This window comes from Nicotiana tomentosiformis, chromosome 8 (genome assembly GCF_000390325.3).
Source record: "Nicotiana tomentosiformis chromosome 8, ASM39032v3, whole genome shotgun sequence".
In the NCBI taxonomy this organism is placed as follows: Eukaryota; Viridiplantae; Streptophyta; class Magnoliopsida; order Solanales; family Solanaceae; genus Nicotiana; species Nicotiana tomentosiformis.
In genome coordinates this window covers 88760055-88784961 of record NC_090819.1, presented here as the reverse complement: position 1 = coordinate 88784961, position 24907 = coordinate 88760055, and the positions used below count along the sequence as shown (strand labels likewise).

The window sequence follows — 24907 nt, the reverse complement described above, 5'->3', positions numbered from 1 at the left end:
TTTTTCGTATTTTATCTTTGTCAGAGGAGTACTTAATCATTGATGTTTATGGAAGCATCCTTGAAAAGAGAACAGAATCTTTAACTTAAATAATACATTACTTAAACAATATAACATAAATAAATAAATAAAAAATTAAAATGACAGTAATAGAAAGAATGCATTTAACAATAAGTCAGTAACGTTATAAGGAATATTTTATTCAAAAGTTAAATTGACACAAAAACTAAGGCGACCGGCGTAAGAGAGGTATTACTGTTATTTTTTACTACAGTTACCCACGAGAAGGGGTTGAAATGTGTCTTCCCTCGCGTTTTAAAAAAACCCGATTCTTTGAACTATTCGAACAGATACAAACAGAAATAATTATGTATAACGATTCGTTCGGTCGTTTTATTTTATAGATCTCTGTTCCCCTATTTAAGACATCCTGTATATGCTTTTCCTATTTTATGACTTGTGGGGGAGATTTATTTAGTTTTGGAAGGGTTCGGGTTGAATCCGGAACACTTAGTTTCAAAAATAGTGGCCTAAGGTGGCCAAGTTTGACTTGAGTCAACACTTTGAGTAAACGACCTCAGAATCAGGATTTAAAGGTTCCAATAGGTTCATATGGTGATTTTGGACTTGAGCATATATTCGAATCGAGTTTCGGATGGACCGGGTGCGTTTCGACGCTTATAGCTGAAAGTCGACATTTTGAAGATTTTAGAGTTTTCTAAGTTTGACTTGAGCTAGATTTTGATGCTATCGAATCCCGTTTGGCATTTCGAGCTTGGGAGTAGGTTCATTTTGTCATGTCAGACTTGTGTGTGAAGTTTCGTATCATTCCGAGTTGTCTAAGTATGATTCACTGCGTTCGGAGTTAGTTGGAAGAAGTTTGAAGTTTAGAAGTTGATTAATTTGGTTTTGAGGTGTGATTCTTAGTTTCGATATTATTTTTATATTTTTCGAGACTTCGAGTGGGTCCGCAATATGTTTATGGACTTGTTGGTACAGTTGGACGGGGTATCGGGTAGCTCGAGTGAGTTTCGGACCACCCGAAGTAAGGTTGAAGTTGGCAGATTTTGCGGGTGCCTGGTGTGAATCGCAATCGCGGCGAAGGTCTCGTGATCACGGAGAGTTGTGAGGGGCTGAGGGGGTTTTGTGCTTCGCGTTCGCGTGACTAGGGTTGTGAGCGCGATAAGTTGGGGGCAAGGGCCAGGGGAGTCAGCTGGTCTACGCGATCACGTGGGATATTCCGCGATCGCAGAAGAGGAATTCTGGGAGGCACTGCAGTGGAGCGTACGTGTTAGCGACAGGGGGATCGCCTTCGCGATGTGTCCAGCCTGGAAGCCTTCGTGCTCACGAGATCTCTTGTCGTGTTCGCGGAGGAAATCAAGGGCAGAAGCAAGATTGTGCTTCGCGATCGCGACGCTTTATCTGCAATCGCGAAGGGTAACACCTGGGCAGAATGCATGTTTTAATACTGGACTTGGGCTGATTTTCCTTACTTTTCACTTGGCTTGGGCGGTTTGGGAGCTCTTTGGAGAGGGATTTTCATCAAGCATCATAAGGTAAGTAATTTCTACCTATTGTGAGTTAATACATAGATTATGTAAGGATTTTAACATAAAAAATAGTGGGATTTTGGGATTTTGTTGAAAGATCTAGGATTTAGTAAAAATGAGATTTGATTACGAAATTTATTATGAAATTGGGTATAAGTTATATATTTGAGTTCGTAATGATATGGGTAACATTTATCTTCGAAAAATTCTGGAATTCGGGCATGTGGGTCCAAGATTGACTTTTGTTGACTTTCCGAGTTGGATTGAAAAATTACTCTTATAGTTAAATTATGAGCTTTTGAGCATATATTGATTTGTTTGTACATCTTTTGATTACTTTCGGGTTGCTCGACGTTGATTTGAGGCGACTAATGAGGTTTGAGAGCCGAGTAGTGGGCTTGGAAACAAGGTAAGTCTCTTGCCTAATCTTGTAAGAGAAAAATATCCTCGTAGGCATTTCAATTGTTGTGTACTACTTGTTGGATGCTACATACATACGAGGTGATGAGAGTCCGTTCGTAGCTAGATTCATGTTTATGTCCGGGTAGACATAGACCTACACCATGCCTTAACTGTTACTACTTAAATTAAATTTATTTGTTTGATTACTTGAATTTATAATTGAGATTTGAGACTATAATAAATATATTGACGTAGCCTCTTACTTTAGATTTGTGGAATATTTGATGAACGGTAGTTCTGTGTCTTCTCGACTCGTATGTATCTTCACAGGTGACAAAGTTTCTTTATTCTTATGGGATCAGACCGTTCGCCTCGGTAGTATTGTGAACTATTCTTATGGGATCGGGCCGTTTGCCTCGGTAGGATTGTGTAATATTCTTCTTACGGGATCGGATCGTTCGCCTCGACGGGATTGTGTAACATTATTTTTATGGTATCATACTGTTCGCCTCGGTAGTAATGTGTAACACTACTCTTAAAGGATCGAGTTGTTTGCTTCGGCAGACTCGTGCGTAATACTTGAGATTTGATTTTGTATTGATATTAGTTGGTCTTGTGCCTTCGAGGCAGGTTATGGTATTCAGTGATTTCATAATTATTCTTGTTTGAGAATTTTATTTGATATTTATCTGTCTCGTTGCTACTTGTTGTGTTTCATACATATCTATCTTATGTTCATTGTTATTAGACCACTAGTAAGTGTCGATGTCGATCCCTCGTCACTACTTCTTCGATGTTAGACTTGATACTTTCTGGTATGCGTTGATTTACATACTCATACTACACTTCTGTACTAATTAAGCAGGTGCTGAGGCAAGTACTTCAGGTGGTCATTTAGGCGCGTAGACACACTATCCAGAGACTTAGTGGTGAGCTGCTCTCCATGCTTTGATCTGTAGCACCCGGAGTCTCCTTCTTGTTATATTTTTTATCTATATTATTCCGGACAATAGTTATAGTGATTTTGTATATTCTACTAGATTGGTCATGCACTTGTGACACCGTATTTTGGAGGCTTCTAGTGGATGTTCACGGTTGTACATAATGTTATTATCACTTCGCTTTATATTTCATTCATACTCTGTGATTTTGTAAGGAAGAACGTATGATTTCTAAATTAAATTCCATTTAGTTAATGTAATTCCTGATTTTAAAAGTTAAGGATGTATAATTAAGTTGGAGGTTCGCCATCACGGCCTATGGTGAGAATTAGATCGTAACATTATGGAAAAGTAATCAATACAGAGATTTTTACATAAAAAACCTCCTTACTCAATGGAGTAAAAACCACGACCTACCCAGTAGGATTTTCCTCAAATCTCCACTAACATGAAAGAGCAGTTTTAGGTTATCACTTTATAACTAAGGGGACTAACTATAGTACCCTAACCCCTACAATCAATCCAATTGTAGCAACCTGTTTCCAAACTAACTCTTAGCCTAGAACGCTTACATAATAATATTTCAACAATAACCTACTATTACACTTCTATGAAAGTAGCTAGGTTATAATTCATAATACAAGACTCAACCTAACAACTAAAGAACACGAGCACTTTCATCTTCAAGAAGTAGTTCTTTAGTTGATTGAGTTGAATCTTCAGAAGTACCTTTTTATTTTGCTTGCTATTGGCAGAAGTATTCTCACGATTTCTCTCAATAGAAGTATCATGAAGTATGGCAAAAGGTCTTCTTTTATAGGTACAATGTTGGCCGAAAGTCTTCTTCAATTAATGCTCCAAAACTTAGAGTATTTCGGTTAAGAAAAGTCTCTCCTATTTAGACTTGGTTTCCTTAATTGTTTCTAACCTTTCAATCTTCTTTTTTCCTACAAGTATTTCCCATAAACACATATTCCTTTTAATACATGAAGTCCACCAAAATGCGTATTCCTTTTAAGACACGGATAGGATGTTCTGGGAATCCCTACTCGCATGGAAATTCTAGCCTTTCGCGTCTGACTTGCTTTCTTTTGTTGGCCTGCTACAAACCTGGTTCACTTGAACTTCATCTTTTTTATCTGCACAGCAGTCTAGCAGCACACAAAAACTGGAACATAAAACATGATTCTCATATAAGGTTTGTTAATCATCAAAATATAATACATACTCAGCTCAACAAATTCTCCTTTTTGATAATGACAAATCCATGTACAAATTAGTCAACTGCTTGCCCAATTTTCATCAATCTTCAGCATAAGAACCAGTTTCATTCATAATACTCTTCTTCAGTTTGTCCATGTTTGCACAAGTGTAAAGGACTCGCATTTCATTCATCGCAACTCTGGATATGGCTAGGCATAATTCATTCTAAAACCTACAAACAGACAACTCAAGAGTATTTTCCTTTATTAGTCCAAGTGTCATTCAAGAACCAGGTTATATTAAGCACAAACCTAACTTTCCTCGTTTGACTTTATCGAAAAAACAATAAGTCAGTGTGGTCAATGAGATAATGTAGTAATGTAAAAGTCATGGCCGCTAGGGCTACACTAACATATATATTTCATCAGGAGCATAAATGAGTAATCAAGTAAAAATTAGCCTATAAACATAATTTTGCCAAAAGTCAGAAAATTTTATTTATTTGTCATTTTGTCATGCCATGTACCACATTAAGCCTAAAAGAGCCCATACCAAAAAATGGTTAAACAAACCCGTCAAACTGACAACAACATTAAAACATACAAAAAAAACAAATCCAGACATTGGTCATAGAGGGGGTTGCATGACAAGGGACTGGCTAACGGTAAACTAAGGGACCTAAGAGGACTAAGGACCAGGTTCTTTGCTGGAAGAGGGTTCTCTTTGAATAAGCCCCAGAAGTCTGTCAATTCTAGCAGCATAGGCTTTTTGCTCCTTCTTCTTCTCCTCCTTCAGCCTCCTATTTTCCTCCTTTAGTGAGGCAATTTCTCCGTTTGGCTTCTCTTTTTTCCTCATTACCAGCAGTCAATTCCTCTAGTAGGTTAGTGACAATGCTCTTACTTTTGGTTCCAGGTGGTCGAGCAACACAATCACATTCCCTCAGGGTATCCTCATCAAACATTTTCTTCTTTGTTTCCTTTTTAGGACCTCTGAGAGGAACCTTAAAGTGCTCAAATACCCTAGTCAATCGTAATTCATATGGTAGAGCATGAGTACCATTTTTCTTATCAACAGCCCTTTCCCTATGTTTCAACATTATAGATAGGATGTTGATTGGCCTGTTCTTATCAAGGACCTCCATCACTGCCAAATCTAAGTAGGCCGCCTCATGCTTCCTTTCAGAACAAGGCATCAACCATTTGTTCACAAGCTCAAATAACAGCTTGTGAACTAGTTCCATCTCCCCTTTTCTTACCTTCCTAGTTGTCGACTTCTCCTTTTTCTGAGTGTACTTGTTGGTCAAGTACATGGAATCTTCCTTTTCCCCTAACTTAGTCCTCTCATGCTTCACGTAAGTGTCAAAACTTTCTACTGGCACATTCAGAATTTTGTAACGACCCGGCCGGTCGTTTTGAGTATTACAACCCTGTTTTCCCATTTACTTCTCAAATTATACTTTACAGTTATTGTGTGAATTGCCGGGGTAATTGGTTCGTGTCCAGTAAGGTTTTTGAAGGAATTGGAATATTTAGTTCCAAGATTTAAAGCTTAAGTTAAAATAGTGACCGGATGTGGACTTATGTGTAAACGACCTTGGATTCGAATTTTGATGATTCCAATAGCTCCGTATGGTGATTTTGGATTTAGGAGCATGTCCGGCAAATTATTTGGAGGTCTATAGTAGAATTTGGCATGAATTGCCGAAAGTTAAATTTTTGGGAAGTTTGACCGGAGGTTTGACTTTTTGATATCGGGGTCGAAATCCAATTCTGGAAATTTGAATAGGTCTGTAATGTGAAATGTGATTTTTGTGCAAAATTTGAGGTCAATCGGGCGTGATTTGATAGGTTTCGACGTCGTTTGTAGAATTTGAAAATTTATTAGGCTTAAATCCGTGTGTAGTTCGTATTTTTGAGGTTGTTAGGTATGATTTGAGTCCTCGAGTAGGTTCGTGTTATATTATGAAACTTGTTGGTATGTTCGTATGAGGACCCGAGGGCCTCGGGTGAGTTTCGTATGGTTAACGGATTGATTTTTGAATTTGGAAGACTGTTGGAATTGAAGCCTTCTAGTGTAATCGCACCTGCGAAAAAGTAGTCACAGGTGCGAGCTCGCAAGTGCGAGCAGGGGTGCGCTGAAGCAAGGTATTCAGGTGCAGAAGATGCTTCGCAGGTGCGGAATCGCACCTGCACGAGAAGGAGCGCATATGCGGGCAGAGGGCTGTGAGGCATTGGTCGCAGGTGCGAGGGAAAATTCCGCACCTGCGTGAGCGCAGATGCGGACGGATGGGCGCAGAAGCGAAAACTGGGCAGGCGAGTGGAGTCCGCAAATGCGACGTTTTGCTAGCACAAGCGGATGCGCAGGTGCACAAATCTTGTCCGCAGATGCGGAAATCGCTGGGGCAGAACCTTAAATTCGAGGGTTCAACATTTTCACCCATTTTCGGATTTTGGAGCTCGGGTTGGGCGATTTTGGAGAGGAAATTTTCCACAGAATTTGGGGTAGGTGTTCTTAACTCCCTTATGATTATATTTTATTAATTAATCTTCATTTTTGGTGTAAGATTATTGAATCTTCAAGAGAAATAGAAGGAAATTTCTATAATGTCATAAAATGAATTTTTTAAGTTTGAATACCGGTTTAGAGTCGGATTTGATTGAAATTAGTATGGTTGGACTTGTAATTGGATGGGTTTTCGTATTTTATGAGTTTCATCGGATTTCGAGATATGGGTCCCACAGGTGATGTTTGGGGCGCAATTTCGAATTTTTGAAAAATATTAGTATTTTAATATGGAATTAATTTCTATAATTTTTGTGGGCTGAATCAAATTATTGTGACTAGATTCAAGCCATTTGGAAGTTGATACGCGCAGAATGGAATTTCTGGAGTATTGCTTAGCTTGCTCGACATTGGATTTGGCCTGTTCGAGGTAAGTAACTCTTCTAATCTTGGAATTGAGGGTATGAACCCTGAATATATATATTTTTTTGTGAATTATTTTTAGGTGACGCACATGCTAAGTGACGGGCGTGTGGGCGTGCACTATAGAAATTGTGACATAATTGTTCTATGGAATTTTATAGTTAAATAATCTTGGTATTTTCCCGGCGGTTTTATGTGTTAAAGAAATTGAGCTGAAAAGAATATCAAAAAATCATGTTGAGGCTATGTGCCAGTATTATTGGGACCCACAAAGGGCATATTACTGTAAATTATTATGTTAAATTGAAAATTCATACTCAGTCATATTCATTGCATTGCATATCATATCTCAGTCTCTGTTGTTATTTATTGATACTTCACATCATCATTTTGGGGCTATTTTTCATGACATTGTGAGCCCGAGAGACTGGAGAGATTGATGACTGAGTGAGGCCGAGGGCCTGATTGTGAATATGAGTGTGGATCGGGGCTGCCCGCCTGCAGCATACTTTATTATTAAAGCACGTGAGTTGTCCGTGCAGCACGTGAGTTGTTCGTACAGATTATAGCACTTGGGCTGAAGGAGCCTCTACGGAGTCCGTACACATACCCCAGTGCCTACCTACTGAGTGCGAGTGTCGAGTGCCGAGTGCCGAGTGCTGAGTGACTGGGAGGCATGAGTAATTGTGAGGTATGCCTGAGTGGCAAGAGTGATTGTGAGGTATGCCCGAGTGGCACGAGTGACTGTGAGGTTTGCCCGAGGGGCTGTATATGAGTGATGTTCTACCCGAGGGGCTGTTTATGATTTTATCACTGAGTTGCATCGCATTGACATGCACACATGACATACAGGCATAAAGATATATTTTTTCTCATGTTGTACAACATCACATCATTCATGATTTCTCACACATTTTGACAGATGGGCATAGTAATGCATTTGTTTTACAAGGGTTACCCGAAAGGAAAATGAAACATATTATTTATTATTGAAAAGATTTTTGGAGAAATTTATTGTTTTCAAATTATGCATATTATTGGCAACTTCGGCAAACGATTTGGGTTTTCACTGATGTATTTGAAAGAAAGAACTACTATTTTTGAAATTATTATTTGGTTGAGTATTTTGTCCATGAGTTACTTCGGGTATTATTTGCTTTATATTGTTATGGATTGTTGTGGACTATTGGTTTTGTACCCGACCTTGGTGGAAGATCATCACTACTTTCAATCTACGGCTAGGTTTGTTACTTACTCAGTACATAGGGTCGGTTGTACTTATACTACACTTCTGCACATTGCATGCAAATGTTGGCTGTTGTTGTTGCTGTGCTTGATGGTTGCAGGATTTGAAGATGTATCTGCATTCCTGTTATAGCTGCCTCTTGTTCAGGGTAGCCTTAGATTTATAAAAGCTCTGATACCACCTTGTCACGACCCAAAATCCAACTAGTCGTGATGACACTTAACTCATCCCGTTAGGTAAGCCAATTTCCAACTAACCAATTTCAATAATAATTATTAAAGTAATTTAATTGTATAAGATCAAGATCTTTATTCACTTAAATTGCTTTAATAATTATTATTATTAAAATTGGTTAGTTGGAAATTGGCTTACCTAACGGGATAGGTTAGGTGCCATCACGACTAGTTGGATTTTGGGTCGTGACAAATTTCTCTCAGTATCTTAGCATCAAAAACTAGGTCTATTCCTCTGACTTCAGTACTCACTGTATCATTCTCCAGCACTTTAAAGTTCATGTAAACATAAAGCATTATTTCACTATACATGATTGGGAGTGGGCAAAGGAACAAGTTCATCCACCCTCGGACCTCCAACTTCTCCAGTAACTCCTTCATTCCAAACATTGTCACCACAGCAGGGTCAATTACTTTACCCTTTAGCATTATCAACCCAGCAAACCACTCTTCTCTTCCAACAATGGTAATTTTTCTCTGAGTCTTTTTCCTGTGTTTGAAACTGGTTCCTTTCACTTCTAGTTCAAACACTGTAGCCTTTCTCTTTTTGGCAGATTTTTCCTTGGGAGTGGCTGAAGATGATTCAGCCTTCTTATTCCCTTTTCTTTGAAGAGTGACTTCCCCTTTCTCTTCTTCTTCTTCATCATCTTCTCTGCTCACCTCTTTCTTTCTTTCTTTCTTATTTTTCTTGCTCTTTTCCATGGCTTTCTCAAGTGATGTCTTACTTTTCCCTCTTGGGGAAAAGGATGAAGCTTATATTCATAATTAACCAAACATCACTTGCAAATTAGCCAGACAAATAGCAAATTAAATAGTAGGTTTTTAACTTGGAAATGACCATGTAAACAGCACAGACTTAAAGCCAAGCTCCCTAAGCATTCCGATATTCCTGTCCTAAAGCAAGGACTTATCAGATAGATTTTAAAACACTATTGTGGAATTCAGGAAAGAGAAAATGAGGCATATTCCATAATTTGGCAAAGAAGATTATACCACCGTCAGACTCCTCATTGGAGAACAATAACCTTTTCAGTCTTAAGAGTTCAACACAAGGAATGGTTCCTTTTGATCTAGGAAGAGAGTCGATCAATCGATCAACAACATGTCTATCCCAAAGTAGTTGGAGTCGACTATACGAATCTGCTCCATCCATTCTGCTCTAGTCATTCATCATAGTTGTATACTATTTTTATAGACTATCAACATACCACAATCCTCCTCTTTTATGCCCCAGAGAGCTAATGGCGCACAGTACAAAACTTGGTGGATAATGTGTCCACTTCTCTACAGGTATTCTTCCCCCAAAATTGACAGATGCAGGAGGCAAGGCTGCTTTCTTTGCAATAGCCTTTACCCTCTTGGGGATGGTTTTCTCCTCACCTTGCTTCCTCATCCTCATGCTAGCAATTAAATTTACCAGTGTCTCATCATCAGTGTCATCACTACTCTCTTTTCCAACTATTGCTTCTACTTACTTTTCCTCTTCTTCTTCAGTGTCAGTCCAGTCATAGGACTCATATTTTTCTGGGTCAGCGTTCAAAGAATCAGGTTCTTGAACCTGACTTGCCTATTGCCTTGTCACTACTTCAACATCTCCTACTGCAACAAGTTCTCTCTCACCAGCAACAGAAGAACCTGGTTATTGTTCAAGAGCTTCTGGTGTTTCTACTCTAGCATTAACGCTCTCCCTGGGTTCTCCCACTATCTCTTCTGGTTTCTCCTTACTCACATCATCAGCAATTTCTTCACCCTCTTTTTCTGCCACTAACTTACTAGACTCCACTATATTTTCCTGAATCCCAACACCCCCCCCTCCCCCATTCAAGTTTTCATTAGCAGCTTCGTCTGCTTGTACAGTACCAACCTCTTATTCACATTCAATGTTTGCTTTCCCCTAAATTTGTGGCTCCTCCACAACTCGGTTTTCACTCTCAGATCATTCACTCTCCTCTTCATCAGAGTAATTAACCAATCCAATGAAAGACTTTGGGGCTTTTGGTGGGGAGGATGGTTCTTAGGCAGATTCGACTTGGGTAGTTGTGGAAACAATTGCAGTAGGGTTAAGGTTAGGACTTTCGATAGGAATTTTAGAGGGAACTTTGCTAGGTGAGTTCGTCATTGCAGTGTGTTCTGTGATTCTGAAAGAAGAAGAGAACTATGGTTTTCTTTTTGTTCAAAATTGGGAATTTCTTCGACAGGTTTTGATCATATTAGAGGGAAATGGAGAGAGGAGAGGGTTTTTTAGCGGATGATTTTTGACAGTTTTTAGCCTTGATATTTCCTTTTAATTAATCCTAATATGGCTCTAAATGGGAGAGAAGGGGTAACTGTCATATTTTGAAATTTGAATAATGGCGGTTAGGTGATTTAATTGGGCGGTAGATATGTGTGCAGGGAAGTTTAGGAAACTGGTCCTAGTTACATGCGAACTTGAGTCAATCATGATTACCCTATGACTTGACGGTTTTGGAACATGATCCACCTTTAATTTCCTAGGGTTAGAGAGATTGGTTCATGGAGTACAAGCAAAAGGATGGGAACCTGGTTTAAATGATGTGGCAGTTTAACAGTTAAGTATAACAATTAATTGGAGAAGGGGTACATACCTGGGTGTCAAACAACCAGGTTATTTGACTCATTTCCTCAATCTTGGCTGGGAAACCTTTTCTTGTCCGGACTTTTTCAATCAAATTACTCACCATACCTTAGAGTTAATGTCATACATGCATACTTGTTACAATCTAAGACTAAGTTAGACATTATTCAACACATTTATTCAATGAACAGATTATTAAAACATAGCCAATCATTAAGGGAAGTCAAGAATCTTTTAATCCATCTTGATTAAACCAAGCGGTTTCTTTCAAAGTGATCCCTGATCAAAGCTTTGGTAAATATGTCAGCAATTTGATCTTCTGTCTTGCAAAACTCCATAGAGATATGACCTTTCTCAACATTATCTCTCAAGAAGTGGTGCCTCACATCAATATGTTTGGTTCTCTTATGGTGGACCGGGTTCTTGGCTATATTCATAACACTTGTATTGTCACAAAATATGGGGACTTTTTCAAACATCACCCCATAGTCTTCTAGTTGTTTCTTGATTCATAGCAGCTGAACACAATATGATGCAGCAGCTACATACTCAGCTTCAGCAGTAGATAGGGCCACTGAATTTTGTTTCTTAGATGCCCATGAGATTAAGCATGACCCAAGATAGTGGGCCTTTTTTGACCTGCTTTTCCTATCCACCAAGTACCTAGCATAGTCAACATCTGCATATCCAATCAATTCCAAGGGTTCTCCAGTTGGGTACCAGAGAACCAGGTCTTGAGTACCCTTAAGGTATCTCAAAATTCTTTTAACAACCTTCAAGTTTGATTCTTTTGGATTGGACTAGAATATTGCATACAACCTCACACTTTATACAATATCAGGCCTACTTGCAGTCAAATAGAGCAAGGACCCAATCATATCCCTATACTTCTTTTCATCAACAAGTGTACCAGGTTCATCCATATCCAAGCTGATTGCAGTAGCAATGGGAGTGTCATTATTTTAGCATTGTCCATGTCGAACCTTTTAAGTAACTCCTTGATGTTCTTCTGCTGGTGTATCATGATTCCCTTTTCTGTCTACTTGACTTTGAAGCCCAAGAAAGAAGTTTAATTCTCCCATCTTGCTCCTTTCAAATTCACTTGCCATTTCTTCAGCGAATGCATTACATATGGATTCGTTTGTGGCTCCAAAAATGATGGCATCCATATATATTTACACTATCAGTAGGTTCTTGTCACTTTTTAATTGGAACAGTGTGTTGTCAATTTTTTCTCGTGAGAACCCATTCTCTAGGAGAAACTTTAACAGTATTTCATACCATGCCCTTAGAGCATGTTTTAAACCATAAAAATCCTGGAGGTTGTCGTACAAATACTTTCTCTTTCAAGTACCCATTTAGGAAGATACTCTTCACATCCATTTGATATAGTTTGAAACCTTTGTATGATGCTAAGGTAATGACCATGCGAATTACCTTCATTCTTGCCACAGGAGCAAACATTTCATTGTAGTCAAGCCCTTCTTCTTGATTGTAACCTTGTACAACCAATCTTACCTTATTTTTGGTAATATTTTCTTGATCATTCAGCTTATTCCGAAACACCTACCTAGTCCCAATGACTATTCTGTCTTTTAGGCTGGGAACTAGGTGCCAGATTTTGTTTCTTTCAAGCTGATTTAGCTCCTCCTGCATGCCCACTATCCAGTCTACATCTCCAAGAGCTTCTTTGATGTTCTTAGACTCCACCATAGATATGTAAGATGATAAAGCAATCATATTTCTAAATTTTGATCTTGTCACCATTCTGGAGTCAACTAGTGTAAGCACATTTGTCAAAGGGTAGGAACTTTGGTGTTTCCATCCCCTTGTATGAGAACCTTGAATCCCAGTGTTTCCTTCATGCTCAGCAGAGGAACCAGGTGCTATACTTTCTTCTTGATTTTCTTGGATTGTTCCCCATATCTTTGATATATCCTGAACAATCTCTATAGGACATGGTTTTTGCTTCTGTTCTGCAGCAGCCTTTAGGAGTTCATGGTTTGTTTGTTCCTCATTATTTTCAACCGTCCCAAACTCACCATCATCAGCAACTTGTGTATCTTTCTCACCCAAAAGGTTAGATTCATCAAAGATTACATGAATACTTTCCTCAATACATTTTGTTCTTTTATTGTACACTTTATAAGCTTTACTATGTGGTAGTAACCCAGAAAGATACTCTTATCACTTTTAGCATTAAACTTTCCAAGAGCCTTTTTGTCTTTATTGTGCACAAAACACTTGCTTCCAAAGGCTCTTAGGTAGGTTACATTTGATTTTTAGCCCTTAAGTAATTCATAGGGGGTCTTATCAATTATTGACTTAATCATATATTTATTTATGATGTAGCATGCAGTGTTCACAGCTTCATCTCAAAAGGTCTTAGGAAGACCACTGCTGATTAACATAATTCTATCCATGGCCTCTATAGTTCTTTTTTTTCTTTCTACAATACCATTTTGTTATGGTGTCCTAAGAGTATATAAATTATGATATATACCATATCTACCACAGAACTCAAGGAAGTTAACATTTTCAAATTCAGTTCTATGGCTAGATCTCTTGCTTGCTACATGACTGTTTATTTTTCTTTGTTGTTTCTTCACAAAAGTTACAAACATATCAAATATTCCATCCTTTGTTGCTAAAAATATAGTTCATGTAAATTTAGAATAATCATTAACAGTTACAAACACATACCTTTTTCCACATCTACTCTGAACCCTTATTGTTCCACATAAGTCATGTGAAGTAGTTTCAGAGGTCGAGAGGTACTTACCACTTTCTTGGATTTGAATGATAATCTGACCTGCTTACCTTTAACACAAGTATTATAAACTTTATCTTCTCTGAATTTTGACTTTATAGCCCGAAGACCAGGTCCTTGGAAATTGATTTGTTCAACATAGAAAAACTAATATGCCCCAGTCTTTTGTGGCACAAAAAAGAGTCAGTATCAAGTGCACTAAGACGTGAGAGTTCATTTTCAGGTGAAGATATAATGTCAGCCTTGGAAACATTTTTGTGTCTTTTCCTTTGAGAACAAAGTTTTCAGAGTTTTCATTTGTAACCATACAGTTCTTAGAGGAAAAGAGAACCTGGTTCCCTTTGTCACATATTTGAGACACACTCGGAAACTTGTGCTTCAATCCTTTGACATAATACACAATATTAATAGCATGATATTAAAACTTACCAACCTTATCTATGCCGATTATATTTCCCTTTTTGCCATTTCCAGAGCCCACACTCCCTCCTTGATAGGCTCTTAGTGAGAGACAATTGCCTTTATTTTCGGTTATGTGGCGAGAGCAAGCACTGTCAACGTACCACCAATTTTTGCTTTCTCTCAACTTAGCCTGCAAAAATATTCATGGGTTAGTTTTAGGAACTAGACAAACTTGGGTCCCTTTCTCTGAGTAAAAGGATGAATAATATTCTTGTTAGTCCACCTTGATTGTTTATTATTCTTCAGTCATGGCCCAAATTTCATTATTTTTTTTTCTTAATATATGCAACATTTTTAGGCCTGCTTGGATTCTGGATGAGCATATTTCTTTAAAGTGTCCATTATTTTCATAGTGAGTGCAAAGACGATTGTCAGGAATGTCTGTATACTTGCTATGTGGATTGTATGGAGTCTTAGCCTTAGTATGTCCTAGACCTTTTTTATTATTACTATGGTTTTCATGCATTTTGATTATTATCTGGGAAGACCTGGTCCATTTCAAGTTATTTTCTAATTCAAAATTGGTCTTATCTAGGTTTTCTTGAAGTATCCTATCCTTTTCAGATTCAACTAGAAGTTTGTTGTTAGCTTCTTTTAGTTCACTTTCTAATTTCTCATGTATGTCAGTGGCTAGGTCCTTACCTATATTTGGAGCATAGAGAAATTTATTATTCTCAGTTTCTAAGCCACTCTTTTCATCCTCTAACACAAAAATCTGGTCCTTGAGATGTACTACGAAGACCTCAAGATTTTCTCTACTTATTTCTAGGTCATTGTGTTCAAGTCTCAGTAATGCATAGTCATTCATTAATTGTTCCTTTTCATCAGAAATCTTTAGGTATGCATCAATCAAGACACCTAACAAAGAAATCAATTTATTTTTAGAGTAGGTGTGAATTTTGTCCTTGATATCTTGAAAGCTTACCTCAAGTTCTTCTTCCTTATCAACATTAAAGTCTGGATTTTCCATCAATGCCAGGAGATCTTCTGATTCAGTGTCACTATCCTCTTTGGCCATCAATGGTTGATCTTCATCTTCACTTCTATCATCATTATCAGACTCGTCATTTGATGATTGCATGGCAGCCATAGCTCTTTTTATAATTTTATCCATTGCCTTATTTGTCACTCTTCGTCTAGGAACCCGATCTTTCTTCTGTTGCTTTCCCTTATCAGAACTATTCTTCTTCCACTCAAGTTCCCACAAGGAACAATATTTTATGAAGTGATATTTCTTTTCATATTTGTACCATCCATATGTGTTGTTATTATTATTTTTCTCCACGATCTTGGATTTTGATGAACTACCTTTCTTCAAGAAACCCCATTTCCTTATTGCCTCCTGGAAACATCTAGTGAGTAATGCCATATCATCTTATTTACTATCATGTTTATGGGTGGTCTTGAGCAGCAGGTTCTTGGTCTTGCAAGGTTCAGAAGTTTGTCGAACTAGGAGATTTTGATTGAGCTTTAACTTATAAGTCTCCAAGTTTCCAATAAGGTCATCAAGGGTCATTGTATTCAGGTTTCTAGCTTCAGTGATTACATTCACCTTGTTGTCCCATGATAGTGGTAGTGTGCTCAGAATTTTTCTCATAATTTTGTTACGAGGAATAACTTCTCCAAGAGATATTAATTCATTGATAATTGAAGTGAGCATAGTATGCATCTCCAGGATAGTTTTTCCCTCTTTCATCTTAAACAGTTCATATTGCCTAGTTAGCATATTAATCTTTGATTGCTTCACTTGAGAGGTACCTTCATGGGGACATTGTAGGGTATTCCATATGGCCTTTGCATCTCTACAAGCAGAGATTCTGTTATATTCATCCGGACTAATTCCAGATATCAGAATCTTCTTAGCTTTGGCATTCTTTTGAACTCCTTTAACATCTTCTTCAGAATATTTTTCTCTTGACTTTGGTCCAATGGGGACACCCTTATCATCAAACAACATGAGAATCTTTGGTCCCTTCTCAACAATGTCCCATAGTTCCAGGTCTTCTCCTTCCAAGAAATCACGCATCATTTCCTTCCAACATTCGTAGTATTTTCCATTAAACAATGGTGGCCTGCCAGTTGATTGTCCTTTTTGAGCATCAGGTGGTGCAGCCATTGTGAATCCTTTCGAGGTGTTAGCCTCTTATGAAAGAACTTGTTCTGATACCAATTACTATTTTATACTACACTTAGACATAAAAAGGCGGGTTGAATTGTATCTTGCGTGATTTTTTGCGTTTAAAAAGAACCTGGTTCTTTGAACTTTTCGAACAGACACAAACAAAAATAATTGTGAAAAAGTAATCAACACATAGATTTTTATGTGAAAAACCTCCTTACTCAAGGGAATAAAAACCACGACCTACCTAGTAGGATTTTTCTCAAATTTCTACTAACTTCAAAGAGCAGTTTTAGGTTACAACTCTATAACCAAGGGGACTAACTCTAGTACCCTAACTCCTACAATCAACCCAATTATAGCAACCTTTTCCCAGACTAAATCTAGTCTAGAAAGCTTACAAAATAATATTTCAATAATAACCTACTATTTACACTTCCATGAAAGTAAATAAGTTACAATTCATACTACTAGACTCAACCTAATAATTAAAGAATTCAAGAAGCTTCATATTCAAGAATTTGTTCTTCAATTGATTGAGTTGAATCTTTAGAAGTACCTTTTTGCTTTGCTTGCTATTGTCAGAAGTATTCTCACGATTTCTCTCAATAGCAGTAGTCTTGAAGTATGGCAAAAGGTCATCTTTTAGAGGTGCAAGGTTGGCATAAATTCTTCTTCAATTAATGCTCCAGAACTTAGAATATTTTGGTTAAGGAAAATCTCTCCTATTTAGACTTAGTTTCCTTAATTGTTTCCAACTTTGCAACCTTCTTTTTTCCCACGAGTATTTTCCATAAATACATATTATTTTTAATACACGAAGTCCACCAAAACGTGTATTCCTTTTAAGATACAGATAGGATCTTCTGGGAATCCCTACTCGTATGAGAATGCTGACCTTTCATGTCTGACTTGCTTTCTTTCGCTGGCCTGCTGCAAATCTGGTTCACTTGACCTTCATCTTTCTTATCTGCACAACAGTCTAGCAGCACACAAAAACTGGAACATGAAACCTAGTTCTCATATAAGGTTTATTAACCATCAAAACATAATACATGCTCAGCTCAACAGGTATGATAATACTAAGTGGAGAAACATTTTATTTATGTAATCTCTGCGAACATATATAATCTAAACGTGTTGAAACAAATAAGGGTGTGTAGTATATACTAAAATGTACGTCTGTGTATATGTAGGTGCATATAGATACACAAACATACTACGTGCTACTTTCTCTTAAAAAAATTTACGCTGAAAAAATCACTATTCAAAAATCCCCAAATTATCAATTATTTCCTAAAACAAATAGTGAACTAGAGAAAGCAAAGTTGAACTATTACTAGGTTTCTAAAGCTGTATGCGTGATGTATAAACTTAGCCATATCAAACTAAAAGAGACTAAGACTTCAATTTACTATTTTACAGTTTAAGAAAGTAGGTGTGTATATATCGTGGCTCACATATACAATTAGATGGACAACAATAACAATTAAACCAATTCTGTTAAACAGCTGATCGAGCAATGCTATAGTTGAAAAGAAGCACTCTTTTATTCCAAAATAAATACTACTCCTAGTATTTCACGTACAAGCTGGATTAAATTTGAAAATTTGTACTTAAATTTGGGCATCAATTGTTAAGATGTTTAAGAATCATGATAAAATATCATTCAACTCTCGGAACAATAATATCACTTAAGATGAAATAAAAAGTAGTCAGTATTAATGCAAGTGTTGTCATTTGGTTGTATCATTATAACCCATCTTCCCTGGAGTTCAGAGATTCATCAAAAACCAGGCTCTTTCCCGTAAGTACAAAATATTAACAGAAAGGTTGTCTACCACATGGTGTGGTTATGACTAAACACCAAAGTCATTTTGATCATTTGAAAATTGGTGTGATTTTCATTTGAAAAGTCTTTTGATGCTTTACCTCCTTAACTTCATGTAACTTCGTGGGGCCCTAGTGTTGCGTCCAATTCTTTCAATAAATATGCTATCCCATAAACTTGGGATCTTTATACAAATAGTCGGCTATCTTTATTATTTAATTTTTTCGGTCATATATATAATTTATATATTGATTATACATAATTATACATAAATTATGTATATATTATACCTTCACCGCCTATTTTTAATTTAAGCGGTTGGATATGCTGTTATTTAGTTTAATTCTTCCATAAAGTTTCTCCCTAAGCCCATGTCCACTGAGTCCCGTCTCATGTTCGGGTTAAGTGCATCCGTAGCCACTTTAATTCAAGGGCGATACACGCTCGATGTGTCGAACTGAATTCACGCGATCTGAATTCCCTTCTTAGTCTCAACACTAACAAGCTCACTACCATCTTCAAAGCTTTGTTTCCCAAGATCATGTTTAACACTTGTTGAGTTGAAATTTGAAATTTCTTTTTTAGAATCCTCAAACTCATTACAGCTAGACGAGTGTATATGGAAAACCGAACCCATGGGATGTCTCGGTTTCCGATGAAGTAAACGGAGCGGGAGACATGACGGTAAGGAACCAGAGTCGAAGCAAAGAGCCCCTTGAGCAGGGGTCCGGACAAAACGCCTGACCTAGGGAGTATCGGGACCATGGCCCCCAGGTTCGAATCCCAAAGGCCTCGGAAAGCATTATCAAATAATCGAGCACGACCAACAAAAGACCGTGATATCCGTGACCAGCCGGATGTCACGGAGTGAATCTCGGCACGTATCGGCAGAGAACCGATGATTAGTTCAACAGAAGAGTTTTACCTTTTATGGAATTGTACTTAGGGTAAAACTCCCCTACTATATAAATGGGGGTCTGATTATTCATTAGCGACGTTGTAACAGGCACACCAAGGCAATATACTCTTATTTTCTCTGTTATTCAAAGTTCTTATTTTTGTTCATCAAATCACCAGTAACGTGAGCCCGGGATCGAAGGCAGACATTTCATTAGGCTGTTACTAAGTCTGGGATCACTCCTCTTAATTGGTTTGATAATTTATTACATCATTTATCTGTTTAATCTAATATAATTTATCGTTTGTATTGAATTAAACCACGTATCCTTAAAATCACTTACAAATTTAATTATTATCCATTTTTTAGGGTAAACAGTTTGACGCCCACCATGGGGCTAAGGATAATAGTGACAATTTTATACAAATTTTGATAACACACTCTATTTTACACTTGTTCTTTGAGCTTTTAATTTCAGGTCAGATTAAAAATGTCGAACTCCCAATCGCCCATTTGAACGTGGATGCTGAGTCCGACCACCATGGCGAAAACAATAACGTGGTACCCAGCAACGAGGTACCCCCTGCTGACCCTAATAGAGTCACAATCGCTGATCTGATCGATGCTCACTCACACGTGGCTATAGAAGCAAACTTGCCAATTGACCTCGAAAACAGCATTCGCGTGAGAGCCTGTTCGATAGCCCAAAATACACACGACGACGAAGGTAATGGGATCAACTTGCGCGTGATCTTTGAAATGTTATAGGCTCAACAGGCAGCGATAGCCTAGTTGCAGAACCAAAGCTGAGCCCCCGGCAGAGTTGAGCTTGAACCGTCCCGGGAAAATGCCCGTAGAAATAAACCGTCCACAGAAAGGCCGGGTGAAGCAGAACCCGGGACCAATCCCGAGATCATAAAGATGCTTGAGAAACTGACAAAATGGGTGGAATCGGGAGAAAAGAAAATCGAAGCCAACAACAAAAAAGTGGAGACCTATAACTCCAGGGTCGACCAAATCCCGGGAGCCCCACCGATACTGAAGGGCCTGGATTCCAAAAACTTTGTCCAAAAGCCTTTCCCTCTGAGCGCAGCTCCAAAGCCAATCCCAAAGAAGTTACGTATGCCCGAAATTCCGAAGTATAATGGGACAACCGATCCCAACGAATATGTGACCTCTTATACATGCGCCATCAAAGGAAATGACTTGGAAGATGATGAAATCGAATCCGTTCTGCTGAAAACGTTCGGAGAGACCTTGTCGAAAGGAGCTATGATATGGTATCACAACTTTTTCCTTAATTCTATTGACTCGTTTGCTATGCTTGTAGATACCTTTGTAAAAGCGCATGCCGGGGCCATCAAGGTCGTGACCAGGAAATCAGACATTTTCAAGGTAAAGCAAAGAGATAACGAGATGCTCAGGGAATTTGTATCGAGGTTTCAAATGGAACGGATGGACCTGCCTCCGGTCGCAGATGATTGGGCCGTTCACGCCTTCACTTAAGGACTCAATCCCTAAAGCTCATTGGCTTCACAACAGTTGAAGCAAAATCTAATAGAATACTCGGTAGTAACTTGGGCCGATGTCAATAACTGGTACCAATCAAAAATCAGGGTCGAAGACGACCAACTCGAGGCCCCTTACGGTTCCGTTATCACGTCAGAGCTGGTGACAGATCCAAAAGAGACATTGATCGTGAACCAAGATCGAATAGAGACCGGTATCAACCATACCATGGAGATCGAAGGGGTAATGGGTCTGGACGCAACACTGTGAGAAGTGAAAGAAGGAGCGACCGAGGTCAGAATAACTGGGGACTCATGAGCAAAAACAGTTTTGACAGACCCATCGGGTCTAAGAAAGCACCAAGGTTATCGGAGTACAACTTCAACGTCGACGATACCGCTATCGTATCAGCCATCAGACGCATCAAAGATACTAAGTGGCATCGACCATTGCAATCACATCCTGCCCAAAGGGACCTCAACCTAATGTGTAAATATCATGGCACTCACGGCCACAGAATCGAAGACTGCCGAAAACTGAGTGAGGAAATAGCTCGGGTATTCAACAACGAACACCACCGAGAGTTTCTAAGTGATCGAGCCAAAAATCACTTCAGAAATAGGGACTCCAACAAGCAGATCGAACAAGAGGAACCTCAGCACGTCATTAATATGATCATTGGTGAGGTTAACGACCCCTAGGGGCCGATGTTAAAGCGCACTAAAGTGTCCATTACAAGAGAAAAATAAACTCGAGATTATGTACCAGAGGGAACCGTATCTTTCAACAATGAGGATGATGAAGGCATCGTGCAACCACACAATAATGCATTGGTTATATCTGTACTCATAAATAAATTTCGAGTTAAGTGTGTATTTATTGATCCAGGTAGCTCGGCCAATATCATCAGATCGAGGGTCGTGGAACAGCTGGGTCTACAAGACCAAAGTGTGCCTACTGTTCGAGTTTTAAATGGATTTAACATGGCATGTGAGACCACTAAAGGGGAGATAACCCTATCGGTAAACACTGCTGGAACCATTCAAGAAACAAAGTTCTACGTGATCGAAGGAGATGTGAGATACAACGCTCTATTCGGGAGGCCTTGGATTCACAACATGAGGGCAGTACCCTCAACGCTACATGAGGCGTTGAAATTCCCCACACCGGGAGGGATCAAAATGGTTTACGGAGAGCAATCGGCTGCAAAAGTGATGTTCGCAGTCGATGAGGAGGTCCCGATATCTACACTCTCAACCTCGAAGAACCCGAGTTCGGTCACCAAGGAAGAAGCCAAATAGCAATCACCGGTACCAGCCTCGACCGAACCAGAAAAGCAAGGGATAGGCGAGGAGGACGATTACGGAGTCCCCAGGTCTTTCATAGCCCCTGACGATTCTGATGCCACCAAGTTGACGGTTGAGGAGTTGGACCAAGTCATATTGATCGAGCACCTGCCCGATCAGAAGGTATACCTGGGCACGGGGCTTATTCCCGAGCTCAGGAAAAAACTCATTAAATTTCTTATAGCTAACGTGGATTTATTCGCTTGGTCCCATCTTGACATGACAGGGATCCCGCCGTAAATAACTACTCACAAGTTGAGCTTAGATCCGAGGTTTCACCCGGTTAAACAGAAGAGGAGGCCTCAGTCCGAAGTCAAGCACGCATTCATCCAAGACGAGGTATCTAAACTTCTTAAAATAGGTTCCATTCGGGATGTTAAGTACCCGGACTGGTTAGTAAACATAGTGGTAGTGCCTAAAAATGGAAATAAATTAAGAATGTGTGTAGACTACAAAGACTTGAACAAGGCATGCCCTAAGGACTCTTGTGAGTCGAGTCTTAGTCAGGGAAGAAGAAGGTATGTAATTCCCTATATATTATGTTAGCAGGACTCCAGGCGAGGCCGAAATGAGGTATCCTCACCTAGAGAAATTGGCGCTCGCTTTGCTAAGTGCCTCTAGGAAGTTAAAGCCATATTTTCAATGCCATCCCATATGTGTCGTGACCGCTTACCCATTAAGGAACATAATGCACAAACCCAAGCTCTCGGGACGATTGGCCAAATGGGTCGTGGAAATTAGTGGGTACGATATTGAATACCGACCACGAACTGCAATCAAATCTCATATTTTGGCAGACTCCGTGGCCGATTTCATGCCGGCCTTAATACCCGAATTTAAAAAGGAATTGTTTTTAACCTCGAGGACCTCCTCGGGGATCTGGGCCTTCTTTATGGATGGTGCTTCGAACGCAAAAGTGTTCGGACTTGTCATAGTGTTAAAGCTACCCACAGGTAACGTAATTAGGAAATCTATTAGAATTGTGAAATTGACCAACAATGAGGCCGAGTATGAGGCAATGACTGCAAGTATCAAACTGGCTAAAAGCCTAAGGGCCAAGGTGATCGAGGCCAAATGTGATTCCCTCCTTGTGGTGAATCAAGTCAATGGGACGTTCGAAGTGAAAGAGGAATGAATGCGAAGATACCTGGATAAGCTACATGTAACACTGCATCGATTCATGGAGTGGACCCTAAAACATATACCCCGAGATCAAAACAACGAAGTCGATGCTCTAGCTAACTTGGGGTCGTCGGTTGATGACGATGAATTTATCTCGGGAATGGTCGTACAACTCATGAAATTGGTAGTGGAAGAAGGCCACGCCGAGATAAACTCGACAAGCTTAACTTGGGACTAGAGAAACAAGTATATAGATTACCTGAAGACCGGAAAGCTGCCCTTGGATCCTAAAGAATTGAGAGCTCTATGCACGAAGGCGGCCAGGTTCAGTCTGTCTAAAGATAACACCCTATTCAAAAGAATATTTGATGGCCCACTCGCCATATGTCTAGGATCGGAAGACACCGAATACGTTTTGAGAGAACTTCATGAAGGCACCTGCGGGAACCACTCGAGGGCCAAATCGTTGGTTTGTAAGATAATTAGATTTGGCTATTACTAGATCGACATGGAGAAAGATGCGAAGGAGTTCGTACGTAAATGCGACGACTGTTAGAGGCACGCACCGATGATCCATTAACCCGGGGAGCTAGTGCATTCGGTCTTTTCACCCTGGCCATTTATGAAATGAGGAATGGACATCGTCGGTCCCCTGCCATGGGCACCCGTTAAGGCTCAATTTATATTACTTATGACTGGCTATTTTTCTAAATGGGCTGAAGCTCAAGCATTCGAGAAAGTCAGAGAAAAAGAAGTCATTGATTTTATTTAGGACCACATAATATGTCGGTTCAAAATACCGGCCGAGATCGTATGCGACAACGGGAAGCAGTTCATCGACAATAGGGTAAGCAAATTTTTTGAGGATCATAAGATCAAAAGGATCCTGTCAACACCCTATCACCCTAGTGGGAACGGGTAGGCGGAGTCTTCAAACAAGACCATACTCCAAAACCTTAAGAACAGATTGACCGATGCCAAAGGAAAATGGAAGGCAATTTTGTCCGAAGTCCTGTGGGCACACCGTATGACTTCAAAGTCTAGTACCGGGGCCACCCCATTTTCGTTGGTCTATGGTGCCGAAGCGCTAATACCGATCGAGGTAGGAGAACCAAGTTACAGGTTCCGATATATGACCGAAGAGTCAAATGGTGAGGCCATGAGCACGAGCCTGGAACTATTGGATGAAAGGCATGAGGCCATTCTCGTCCGGCTGGCCGCCCAAAAACAACGGATCTAAAGGTATTACAACCGGAGAGCCAATCTCTGACACTTTAATATCGGGGACTTGGTGTTAAGAAAGGTGATACTGAACACCCAAAAACCTAATGCAGGGAAGCTGAGACCGAATTGGGAAGGTTCATATCAAAATATTGAGATTACCGATAAAGGTTCATACAAACTCGAAGCGGAAAATGGTGAGCTGCTACCGAACAATTGGAACATAACCCACCTAAAATGATACTACTGCTAAGGTACGACCCCATTCATTTTTTTTATTATTATTACATATATTGCGAATGCGACTAACACTTGCAGGCAACAGCCATAGGAAGGTGTAGTTGGTAGGCCTGAAAGCACGCATTGCACTCTTTTTTCCTTGAACCAGTTTTGTCCCAAATGGGTTTTCCAACAAGGTTTTTAATGAGGCAACAGTGGGTCATGCTAACTTAGAATCAAAGGACAGATAGAAACACGATTCGATGGTCATATCAACAGTATCTAAGCCCTCTCAATGATCGATCTCGAATATT

The 24907-nt window shown here is 39.3% G+C and overlaps 1 protein-coding gene across 1 annotated transcript; it reads right to left on the bottom strand.

Annotated features, from left to right (window-relative positions):
- Window positions 1–10139: 10139 nt before the first annotated feature.
- Window positions 10140–15697, bottom strand: LOC138897801 (uncharacterized). Its single transcript, XM_070183816.1, has 5 exons — window positions 14695–15697; window positions 13600–13743; window positions 12667–13159; window positions 11944–12026; window positions 10140–10345 (listed from the first exon to the last, which is right to left on the bottom strand). Exons 1-5 carry the CDS (start codon window positions 15695–15697, stop codon window positions 10140–10142), a joined length of 1929 nt encoding a protein of 642 aa, XP_070039917.1.
- Between the last annotated feature and the right edge of the window lie 9210 nt (window positions 15698–24907).